We start from the raw sequence: 12,730 nt of genomic DNA, 5'->3' as shown, positions 1-12,730 counted from the left end.
CCGTTTATTGTTTGAAGGGAAAAAAAATCAATAAAAGGTAGTGTTGATGATTCTTAATAGGATCTTTATGTGTTGTGTGTGTGTGTGTGTGTGTGTGTGTGTGTGTGTGTGTGTGTGTTGGCTTTCTGTCACAACCAGAACTTGGAGTCATTTGTTTCTTTCTGTTTCTCTTTCAATACTAACTCGCATTCAAGTTGCCAGTCAATATAGAAAGGTCACGGCAGTAGTAAATTGGCAGAACTATTAGAATGGGGAATACAACACCTTGCTGTGTTTTAATTCCAGCTCTTTATGCCCTGGGTTCAAATCCTGCCAAGGTCAATTTTGCCTTTCATTCTTTCAGTGTCTATAAAATACATGTCAAGTACTAGAGCCAGTTCTCTCTCTCTCTCTTACCTGTAATTCAAAAGATCCAGGCTTATCATGTTATGTCACGCTGTGCCAGTGTAACAGTTATGTTAAGTATATTTGTGTTGGAGGAGTACTTACCTGCTTATGCCTTCATTCATTTCATGTGTAGGAATTCTGTTGGGCAAAATAATTAAATGCTCGTCATTAACATTAATGAAGAAACCACCACCATGTAATAAAGATCTCTTTTTTTTTTTTTTTTTTTTTTTCATTATTTCTTTTCTTTTCCCTCTTGAGTAACTGGAGTAGCAACTCGAAACAGTCACTAAATCCTTTTATATATATTTATATCTGTCTATCTATATATATATTTTTAAAGCTCTTCCCTGTTGAGATCTCTCTCTCTCTCTCTCTCTTCCCCCTCCCCTCCCCTCCACCTTTCTCTGATATCAAAAGTGAAAAATGATTTGAAAGTATTCTGTGAAAAATAGACACTTAACATTAGCAATAATAATAATAATAATAATAATAATAATTTGGTACATTTCTAATTCCATGTTATGATGACTCAGCTTCTCTTCCTCCTACACTCCTCATAAGGAAGGAAACCAACCCCTCACCCCACTATAATATCAAGTCTTTCATGATGCAGATTCTCTGTAGCTGCCTTTCCCTTCTCCCTGTCTCCAAAATATGCTTCATACATTTATTACAAATGGTTGCTACACTAATTTTTTTGTTAATCAACTCTTTGTGGTGCATTCCCTAACTTCTTTTTAAATTTGATGTCATGCTTTTTAGCAGTGTTTTTTTTATTTTTTGTACAAAAGAATTTGCTGAACTAATTCAATATCAAAACTAGTAGAAAACGTAGTCGAGTATTCTCGCCACCACCCCACCCCAACTTCCCCACTCACTCACTCTCTCTCTCTTCATCTCCCTCAGTTTGTTTCGGGAATTGGGAATGAATTTGACTGTAGTTTGACTGCAACACTGTCTAAATAGAGGCAGTTGTAATATTTTCAGAAATAATTATGTATTGGAAAAATATAAATAAAAAAATATATTATGCATACATATATATATATAATTTTCTCATTTAAAAAAAAAAATTTTTTATTGTATCGTAATTAATTATGATGGTTCTGATTGAGAATGTTTTTTTTTTTTTTTTTCCTCTCTTTTTTTTTTCTTTTTTCGAATATTATTTTGGCATTAGAAAGGACGTCCAGCCTTAGAAATACATGCCAAAGCAGACACTAGAGTTCGGTACAGCCCTTTGGTTCACCAGATCCTGTCACAGTCCAACCTATGCCAGCACAGAAAACAGACATTTAGTGATGATTTTGCTTATGTAGTTCTGGCATTTTATTTGTTTTCTTTAGTTTTCAACTTGCAATAGTGATGAAGATAACTTCCAGCATTGTGTGATCAATAAGTCATCAGCAAGTAGATTGATGGAAAGTAAAGTCATTTAGAACAGGATTTGATCCCAGATTGTTAAGGATTGACACTATTGTAAGATATTTACTCTGGTACTATATTATTTTAGAGACAATATTGTCTACTTGCTTAGCTGCCCAATTACAAATTAGAACGAGGAGTGCTGGTGCCACATAAAGAGCACCCAGTGCACTGTAAAGTGGCTGGTGTTAGGAAGGGCATCCGGCCCCAGAAACCATACCAAAACAGACAAGGCAACTTCCTGGTTGGTCAACTCCAATCAAACCATCCAACCCATGCCAATATGGACATTAAATGAGGAGGAAGAGGATGAATGGGGTGATAGTGGAACTTTTAGATCGGTGTTTATCATAAAGGGGAGTTGCATGGATTAAAAGGGGGGGACATGTAAATTGCCATGCTTAATAAAATTCTTTCATTGCCATATGTTAAAATATAATGCCATTGTTTCTATTGATTTTTTTTAAAATAATGGATTTTGTAAAATTATCTTTATTAAAATGGGGTTTGGAACAAATAAAAACAGCATTTTGATGGAATGTTTAAATTCAGGTCACTTTAAAAATAAGTTTGTATCATAGAACTGAGGTCATCTCAATGGGTTGGCATTAAAATGAGTTTCCAATTTTTCCGTTAACCCTCTCAGCACTGGGCCCCTGTGTCTAACTTTATCCTCCACCTGGGCTCCTGAGCAAAAGAATAAATAGTTGTCTATACAGCTTGAGGGTAATGACTACATGCAAACTAATGGACAGAATCGGTTGCATCTTCTTTTTCTATGCTTGTTGTTCATTACCACTTTACTGGGAATCCAGTGTGATGATATTAAGCCTATTCCTGCCAAAGCAGGAACATGGTGTGACAGGGTTCAAATAGTATTTTGATGGAAGGTTTTAATTCAGATCCTGTTAAAACATGAAAGATTGTCAGAGATGGTTTGATATCCAGTTGCAATGGTTTCCAAAGTTTTAAACTTACCCAACACTGAAGAAAGAGAAATTTATATTAGATCAAAAAGGGTGATGGGGTGGTAGAATCTTCAGTGTTACGCAGCATGCATTGTGGTATTTGTTCCAATTCTTTACTTTCTTAGTTCAAATCCTTCCAAGGTCGGCTGTGCTTTTTCCATCATTACAGGGTTTGATGAAGTATAGTACCATTCAAGTACTGGAGTTGATGGTATCAGTTAGCCTCCCCATGGTTTCTGAATTGTTTAATAAGAAAGGAGCCAAACGTTTCATTAGTGTAAGGTAAGATGGCAAACTGATAAACAGCTTTCCATCAATCTAAATTCTAAGTTAAAATGTCACTGGTGATGACTTTCTATTTCATTCTTCCTGGGTCAATAAAATAATTACCAGTTAAACATTGTGGTCAATGTCATCAACTTCCTCCTTCCTCTGAAATCACTGGTCTTGTGCCAAAATCTGATGGGTAAGGTGCCATTTGTGGAGGCGCAATGGCCCAGTGGTTAGGGCAGCGGACTCGCGGTTTCGATTCCTAGACTGGGCGTTGTGTGTGTGTTTATTGAGCGAAAACACCTAAAGCTCTATGAAGCTCTGGCAGGGGGGTAGGTGGCGACCCCTGGTGTACTCTTTTGCCCCAACTTTCTCTCACTCTTTCTTTCTGTTTCTTGAGTAAAGCTGCGATGGACTGGCATCCCGTCCAGCTGGCGGGGAACACATACGCCATAGAAACCAGGCCCATGAGCCTGCTTAGGCTTTAAAAAAGGGCGAAGAGAGAGAGAGAGGGTGCCATTTGGTAGTAGTGGGGGTATTAAATTAGACAATAAATAAATAAAAACTTTTGTTTTTGTCAAGAATGTATGTAGGAAAACTGTGTTATGAAGGATGTTGTTAGCTCTTGAACCAGAAATAATGTCCGACCCTGTTGGTTTCATTCTCTGCTTGAAATTCATTTCGCTTTTGTCTTGAGAGATGAAAAATTTGACAATATTAGCATCTCTATTATATTTCAAGCACTTTGATCTCAACATTTATTTCTTTATTGCCCACAGGGGGCTAAACATAGAGGGGATAGGATAAACAAGGAATTAAGTCAATTACATCAACTCCAGTGCGTAACTGGTACTTAATTAATCGACACCGAAAGGATGAAAGGCTAAGTCGACCTCAGCGGAATTTGAACTCAGAACGGCAGACAAAATACTGCTAAGCATTTCGCCCGGTGTGCTAATGTTTCTGCCAGCTAGCCACCTTATTTAATCTCAACATTGACTTATTTCTGGGTGTGAATATAGTGTCAGACTACATTTGAACAAGAAGTTTTATTTTATCCACAAGTGTCAATGGTCTAATACTTTAGAACAGTGATTGCCAATCGTTTTTTTTTTTTTTTTGCCTATAGACCCCTTTGATTCTTGTTTTGTTCTACTAGACCCCATGTTAAAAATAATCCTATTATATTTTCATGATTAAATATTAAGAATTGAATAAAAAATTTGTTAAATTATTTCTTGTATAATAGAAGTATCACCGATTTATTGCTCATAAACTTTAACAAATTCTTATATACACCCTGGTTTAGAGCATTACTAAATTATATGCAATTATATAATTTCTTAGACTAGTAATCTGTTTAGAGAAAAGAAAATTTTCAATATTTATGTCAACACAAAGTTTAGAATGGTTTGATATCTGATCATTGAGTGTCATATTCCTGGATAGGTACGCAGTATTAGCTTTACCTTGGACCCCTAGCTCCTGATAAAGTCATAGAGTTGCCCTTATTATATACAGTGTCTTGCACATTTTTAGATCTGTGTACTATCCTGTCAACACCTTACCCACATTATTAAATAAAAACCATTTCGATTTTATTTATTTATTTTAATGGCCAAGTGAGAGAACAAAGAGGAAACACCCAGCACAGTTGCCATTTTTAGTGCCCACGTGGTAGTGAGAGGAATGGAGGAGGTTGTATCCTCAAGGAGGAGACCTTTCTCGAATCTTGCAAGAGAGTGCTCAAAGACAAGATATTTGTATTAGATCAGGTTTTGGATTAAGTCTATGGTTGTATACTGATAAATTTATCTTCAACAATGAATGTTTCTACAAACACCTTTGAAACAATGTAGATCACGATTATATTCAGAATTCGATGCGAAAAATATTTCGGAAGGAACAGATCCAGAAGAGTTTTGGATAATTCACACGAATCAATTTTGTTTTGTCATAACTTTCAGAAAAATGGATATTTGTTAATGAAATTTTTTATAAATACCTTTCAGATAGTGTGGATTGTAATTATATAGAAATTTAATGTTGCAAAAAAAAAAAAATAAAAATAATAATAATAAATTAAATAATTAGCGGGTTGGGTGTGCACACACCTACTGACATGCAAAATGAGATTGGTATAACGGGGCAGCGTCTGTGGTCAATCAACGTACTAGAAATAGAAACAAAATTCGGTTGTATTAATAAAGAGGAAGAATTCACTGGATAATTTAGTCATTATCTTGGACTATAAAGACAGAAAAGAATGCCTATGATCATAGGTACTTGATCAAGTCTTAATTACCGTTAATTGATTTAAAAAAGAAACAAAAATTAACAGGTGTAGGCTGTGTGGTAAGAAGTTTGCTTCCCAACCACATGGTTCTGCATTCAGTCACATTGCGTAGAGTCTTGGACAAGTGTCTCCTACTAAATACTCGGGCCGCCTAAAGCCTTGTGAGTGGATTCAGTAGCCGGAAACTGAAAGAAGCCTGTCATAACAACGATATGACGGAGGTGGGGGTACAATTACGATTTTTTAATAACTTTTTTAGTTTGAGAAAAAAAAAAAAAAATTACAAATGTTCACTACCTTACAAAAACTATATCAGCTAAGCAAATGTCGTTCTCCAAATGCATTTAAAACACAATAAACATTAAGAACATCATTTCAGAAGAATTTTCGCCGTTCTCTTTGAGCAGGGACAAAATGAGTAATTCTCCAGAATTACATTTGAAAACAGACTCATATGTATCAATATCCATCCTTAGATATCAGAAAGATCAGAAATGCGACAAAAATTTAAGGATTTTAAGGATCATGGAAAAATGGCATATGATATAGAATTAACGAAACTCCATTAAGTCAAAAAGTTCGACTTTAAATATTCACTAAAACTTTTGCACGATCTTCTGGAGTGGCTTTCTTCCCGGTATATATAAGCAACATTCAATTAAAGAGAAGAAATTAGTCATGACTCATTTTACCCCATTTTAGGCATCAGTTTTGAAAATTGAAAATGATCAAAGTGTGGAGAAAAATTAACTTGAACTCCAAAAGAGAAAAGAATATTGATTACTAAACACCAAAAATTATCCAGATATTTTATTACCAACCTCAGTTACAATCGGGTCAAAGTTGAGAAAAAAAGTACCTGTCACCTATGTTTCGAATCTGTTTGAAACTCTCTCAAATTCATCGACAGGTATGTTGATCAATTTTTACTCTTAGAGTTAATGTAACAGTACAAAATAATGACGGCAAACTTGCAACGTAATGATTTCAAACAAGCAGGTAGAAATTAGCGAGAAATCAGAAATTACTCATTTTGCCCCAGTTACTAATTTAAATAACCACGTGTCTGTATGTGTGTGTGTTTGTATCTGTGTTTGTCCTACACTACCGCTTGACGACCGATGCTGGTTTGTTTATGTCCCCGTAACATAGCCGTTCAGCCAAAGACCGATAAAATAAGCATCAGTCTTAAAAAATTAGATAAGTATTGGGGTCGATTCGTTCGACTAAAATTCTTCAAGGCAGCGGTCCATCATGACCGTAGTCCAATGAACGAAATGTAGTCTAACAGAGGCGACGAGCTGGCAGAAACGTTAGCACACCGGGCGAAATTCTTAGCAGTATTTCGTCTGCCGTTACGTTCTGAGTTCAAATTCCGCCGAGGTCGACTTTGCCTTTCATCCTTTCGAGGGTCGATTAAATAAGTAGCAGTTACGCACTGGAGTCGATGTAATCGACTTAATCCCTTTGTCTGTCCTTGTTTTTCCCCTCTATGTTTAGCCCCTTGTGGGCAATAAAGAAATAAGAAACGTAGTCTAATAGTACAAACCACAAGATAACCCCGACCCCCCACACATTGTCACTTCGCTTCTCCAGTAAAAAACGTTATATTTGACATTTGAGCTAGTATGAAAGATTTAACTCCCCTTGATTCTTCCCTCGTGCAATAATAATTCGAACGGCAACATCGAAATCCAGCCAATCAGCAATCGCCTTGATTCTGATTGGCTTATTTTGAAATTGTACAAAATACGAAAAATTTAAATCCCACAAGGCAAACGGAGCTGAAATCTCTGCCTTTTTGTTGACTTATTACTGTTATTGTGCGTGTGTGATTGTTTGTTGAAAGTTATTTACTGTACGACAGTAGTGAAAAAAATGGGACCCAAGAAAAATGGTAATCAGAATATTAAGGTGGCTGTACGATGCAGGTGAGTTTGATGTTTGCCTTTTAAAAAATTCTCTTTATTTCTCCACTGTCATGTATTTCTCGCGAGCACTTTCTTTTAATTTGTTTTTCGAGACGGGAAAATAATGATAAGCATATGATTTTGGTTTACATTAGCTGTAGCGCATAATTTAGACCTTCTAATATACCTTTTCTGCTTCTTAGACTGTATTTATTATGGTCCTGTATAGACTGACATGTTGTTACTACACTTTGTCAATACCGGTTGCTATCATCCAGTCTAACTCCAGTCGTGGATAGCTAAAACAAACTTACTCTTGTCCATAGAGGATATTCGTTCGTTAACTTCATTTTAGTAAATCAACTTCTTCCTCAAACTACATCAAGCACCCTTATATCTCTCCCCGATTTCAAACTTAACATGTATTTACAAACACACTTGCATAATAGCTCATTCTCGTTATTTGGATTCTTCGTTTTCGCCAGGATTGACAAACTTTTTGCAGCACATACTTCAAAATGATGGAAAGCCCTTGACAGCTAATAGCATGATAGTGCCAAAAAATACTTTGAAAATCCCTAAGTTTTTTTTAGGTGTCATCACCTCCATACGTTCACGACAGCCCCCAAAATTTAAATGTTTATTTTAAACATCGCCCCCCGCCAAAAAAAAAAAAAAAACCCAGTAACCACCACTAAAATGATTTTTTTTTCGTTCGTTAGTTTTTGTCTGAAGCATTCGGAATTCACATTTAAAACAAAACAAAGCAAAAATTCTTACACCCTTCCCCACCATTTCTAATTATATGATTTTGATTAATTTTGCCATACTTTTTTCTTAAAAAAATAAGCCCCTTTTCTTTACGGCATAAAAATTAAATCGAGAGGTAAACAACACTATTTACGCTGACAATTCCCATCAAATTTAATTTTGCTATTTTTTTTCAAAAATATACAAGTTGCTGCTATGACACACTTTCGCTATTTGATGGAGAAAAGAGATGTTTGGTTTCGTTAGTCTTGAATGAAAAACAGTCTTTTCTACTCTTTAAACGACTGAAATTATTGTTTAATGCTTCAAAATTCTAATTTCGGTTTTTCGCACACTAACTTGTGTTCGATCGTTTTGCTTTTAATTGTGAAAAGTGTTATGAAGATTAGGGTTCGGAATTTTTATTTTAAATGTGATTACCAAATATTTCGGAATGTGGAATATAATATATTGACCAAAACTGAGGGAAAGAAAAGGGAAAAATCATTTGAAAAATCCTAACAAAAAAAACGGAGAAAATCCATCTTTGCTGGCTGAGCTATTCCGAAACTCCATCTATATGAACTTGTGATTTATATAGATACTTGTGCTTTGTGGTTGAAGATAAAGGGAAAGTGTCCCCTTGAGTGGTCAAGGTGTTCGCTTTGCAACCACGTGATTAGGGGTTCGATACCACTACTTATCGCCATTGGCAAGTGTCCTTTGTCATAGCCACTGCTTAACTAATACTTTATAGGTGGAGTTTACTTGAGGAAATATAACCGTTGTACTTTTTTTTTTAAATGCCAATCCGAATTACATTCTTGAGGCTAAGTGTATACACCCAAATTAAGAAATATAACTTTTTAGCACGAAATTTAACAATCAACTTCTGTTACAAATAATTTTGTTTACAAATTTCGAACCGATGAAAATACTGGTACTTGTTTCGAAGAATCAAGAAAACTGGCATGGTTATGACCTATCAGGCGCAAATTCAAATAAAATAAATGTAAAATGTTAGTTTGGAAAGATTAAGAAAAAGATTGCTTGTAAAGACAATTCATTTTGCTTATTCAGTTCGAAGAACTTTTACATCCAAAGATTTTTACCATAACTAGAGAAGTTTCAGGTGTGGAAGCAAGGTCTAGAACTGAAGGGCCTTTGAGTTAACCTAGCAAAAACCATAGTCTTAGTAAGTAGGAAAGCAGACAAATCACAAATACCATCAGAGAGAGGTTAACTGGGAAAATAGGTCTTGTGTGTGAAAGGTGCACAGGTACAATAAACACTAAAAATGTACAGAAAATAGACTCTATCAAATGCCAGCGGCGGTAAGCTAGAGGTGGTTGATAGCTTCTGTTTTCTAGGTGATCAAGTCAGTAGCAGGGGTGTATGTTCTGAGAGTGTACCTCTGTTGGCAACAAAGGGCCTCTCCCTTAGAGTGAAAGGCAGACTGTATGATACATGGTAGTGAAACATGGGCCCACACAGTCTGTCAAATTTCACTCATAAGGCATTGGACAACCTAAGGCTGTAGTAGAAGAAATTTGATGATGTTGGGCATTGGGATCGAACTCAGACACAAGGGATTGCCAAATAAACTTTTTAACTACTTGCACAGTATTTGAACTTTTTTAAATAAACCTTTTATAAAATTTGTATAATTGACATTTATATAGTGGATTTTTAAATAATGTATTTGTATAGTTGACATTTCAATGCAGAGAGGCTGTGCAGTCTTTAAATTCTTGCATAGAAATCACTAAACTTTTTAAATTTTTTTATTTAAGTGGTTTAGTGGCTGTGAGGTTAGAAATCCCTGTTTTAAAGTGATCCAAATTAAAACCTCCATGCTAATTTGTATTTCCAACATGAGCTTAATGACAGTTATTTTAATAAATTTCACATTATTTTCCTAATTAGCTGAAATAAAAGCAATGTATTTCAACAGAAATATGGTAACAAGATGATTAAGATGGGTAGGCTTTGATTTTAGATTTGGTTGTTATTTCTAGTAGGTCTATATGAGCTTCCTAAGTGCAGTGCTTAATAAGTCCTGGGGTCGATTTGCTCGACTAAAGGCGGGCGGTGCCCCAGCATGGCTGCAGTCAAATGACTGGAACCAGTAAAAGAGTAACTACTTCTTAATGTGATATATGGGTCCAGGGATCCAAATGGAACTGGATCAGTTGCTGTTGTTTAACCCTTGGTCAACCTTCATCCAACAGATCAGACTTATGATTACAGGTGTTCCAGTTAATTGTTCTCTTAATATTGTTCAGACCTAGTGTGCCTTGAAATACATCACCTAAATGTGCTGTTTTTAAGATGGTTGTGCATGATTTGAGGAAGATTTTGTTATTATTTCTAGGAGGTAGTGTGACCAACACTGGCCCTGTTATTGACTTGGGATTGAATTTTTTTTTTTTTTTTTTTTTTTCTTAGGTGCTTTATATCTTTTGTTATATATTTTAATGCTGCTGTTACGAAAATATAATAAAAAGGAACATGAATTTTGTCTGGCACCACTTTTAGACGCTGAAATAAATTGTCTTTTTTTTGTCAGGCCTATGACATCACAAGAAAAGAAGTCTGGTTCGTTTGCTGTTGTGAACATTTCTCCGGAAAAAAAAGAAGTGAGTGTGCGCGAAAAGATGGGCATAGTAACACAGATGAAAACATTTGGATTCGACTATGTATTTCCTCCGGATGCCAAGCAGATTGACATATACAAAGCAGTGGTTATCCCAATTATTGATGAGGTGTTGCTTGGTTACAATTGTACCATTTTTGCGTGAGTAATTTTCAGTAAATTTTTACAATGCACCCATCTTATTTTGAAGTTGAGGGTTTACCTAAAGAACAAGTGATTTCTGATGGTCAGATTTGTTCAAAAACCATAAGAAATATATAAATTTCATCTTCTAATAAATGAAATTAAAAGATTTTTGTTTCTATTACAGCAGTTTCAAAGTGAAATCGGTGTAATAGTGAAAACTTCACTTTTTATTTTATTTTCCATTGCACTTAAATTTTTTTAGAATTCGGGATATTTTTAATCCATCCCTTTTTTTTAAAATGATGATGATGATAGGACCAGAAGCATGTTGGTCCTAAAAGAATTAAAATTGCAGTGGTTTGCTTAAATGACTTTTACCAGCTTTCCAGGAACAGTATAATGAATTCAGTTTATATTTTTGTAGCTATGGACAAACAGGGACGGGAAAGACCTTCACAATGGAAGGAGAGCGGAGTGAAGATGTGAACTGTAGTTGGGAAGATGATCCACTGGCTGGTGTCATTCCAAGAAGTATGAATCACATTTTTGATGAGTTGAAGAAGCAGGTTAGTGTCCTTCAGTTATATTAGTTTCTGTATTGTTGTTTTTGTTATGCCATTGATGTATTTTGTATCATAGAGTAAATAAAAATATTGTCCATAGTCAAAGTATGATGTAAATTAATTGCAAGGGAGTGTCCAAGCATGGCTGCACTCCAGTGACCGAAACAAATGAAGGCTGTTTTTTAATTGTCATTTATACTTTTTGCTTTCATGTTTTAGGATGTTGAATTTTCTATCCGAGTTTCTTTTATTGAATTGTACAATGAAGAATTATTTGATCTACTGGGGAATACTAGTAACTTAAGGATGTATGAAGATCCAAAACGAGTAAGTAACTTTTTTCTATTATTCTACTAAACTTTTTCTAAATTTTTTTTTACAGAGATATTTATATCATTACTTTATGAAATTATTTCCACATAATGTAAATAATAATTATTATATGACAATGACTATAAGATATACTTGATGTATGAAATATTTGGAGGGAAAATTAATTGAAATGTATCAACGTACATTATTTACATTTGACGGATATTTGTCCTCATCTTGTTTTTCGGCTGATATACTCTCCAGCCTTCATCAGGTGTCTTGGGGAACTTTCGAACCTGGGTTCTCATTCCTAAGGTATTTTTCGATGTTACTATTATTATTATTATTATTATTCAGGTCACTGCCTGGTATCGAACTCGGAATCTTTGGGTTAGTAGCCTACTCTACGGGCATATGGCGTAGTGGTTAAGAGTGCGGGCTACTAACCCCAAGATTTCAAGTTTGATTCCAGACAATGACCTGAATAGTAATAATAATAATAATAATAGTAACATCAAAAAATACCTTAGGAATGATGTGCAGTCATTTCCCCTGTAAGACCACTTGAAATGCTGAAATCCCTTGGGTTGTTGAGTGGAGTGGAGTTCCAAAGTTGATACTTCAGTGTGAAGGGTTTTGATGCATAGGTAAATGTAGAGAAGGGACAGCAGGAGGGAATGAACGAGATATTACCAAAGTGTTGAAGGTAAAAGCAACTGGTTTTCTTGGGTGGATATGATAGGTACACAGTTAGATATTTGTTGAAACCCATAATCATTTATATTTAGTTTCTTGATAAGCATTTGACTTCTTTTTTCCAGCAAGGATCTCTTATAATCCATGGAATGGAAGAAATTACAGTCAACTTCAAAGATGAGATTTATCAAATTCTTGAGCGTGGAGCCTCTCGCAGACAGACTGCTTCCACTTTGATGAATGCTACTTCCAGGTGAGGCTTGAGGAGGCATTGCACACTTCATTTTATCATTATTAAGGCAGTTCAAATTCCGCCAAGGTTGACTTTGCCTTTCATCCTTTCGAGGTTAATAAGATAAATACCAATT

The 12,730-nt window shown here is 35.2% G+C and overlaps 1 protein-coding gene across 2 annotated transcripts in view; it reads left to right on the top strand.

The window, feature by feature from the left end:
• Window positions 1-6,569: 6,569 nt before the first annotated feature.
• Window positions 6,570-12,730, top strand: part of LOC106878569 (kinesin-like protein KIF11) — a 30,505-nt gene continuing 24,344 nt past the window's right edge. Inside the window, exons 1-5 of one of the 2 annotated variants that reach the window (XM_014927813.3) lie at window positions 6,570-7,280; window positions 10,579-10,806; window positions 11,216-11,357; window positions 11,574-11,681; window positions 12,488-12,615. In XM_014927813.3, the coding sequence (XP_014783299.2) occupies window positions 7,228-7,280; window positions 10,579-10,806; window positions 11,216-11,357; window positions 11,574-11,681; window positions 12,488-12,615 (659 nt within the window). In that variant the 5' untranslated portion in view covers window positions 6,570-7,227. The remainder of the gene's footprint in view (window positions 7,281-10,578; window positions 10,807-11,215; window positions 11,358-11,573; window positions 11,682-12,487; window positions 12,616-12,730) is intronic. The other variant, XM_089362995.1, reaches the window with a different exon arrangement.

The sequence above is a fragment of the Octopus bimaculoides genome, chromosome 14 (genome assembly GCF_046866305.1).
Source record: "Octopus bimaculoides isolate indiv1 chromosome 14, ASM4686630v1, whole genome shotgun sequence".
Classification (NCBI taxonomy): Eukaryota; Metazoa; Mollusca; class Cephalopoda; order Octopoda; family Octopodidae; genus Octopus; species Octopus bimaculoides.
This window is presented reverse-complemented; position numbering and strand designations above follow the sequence as displayed.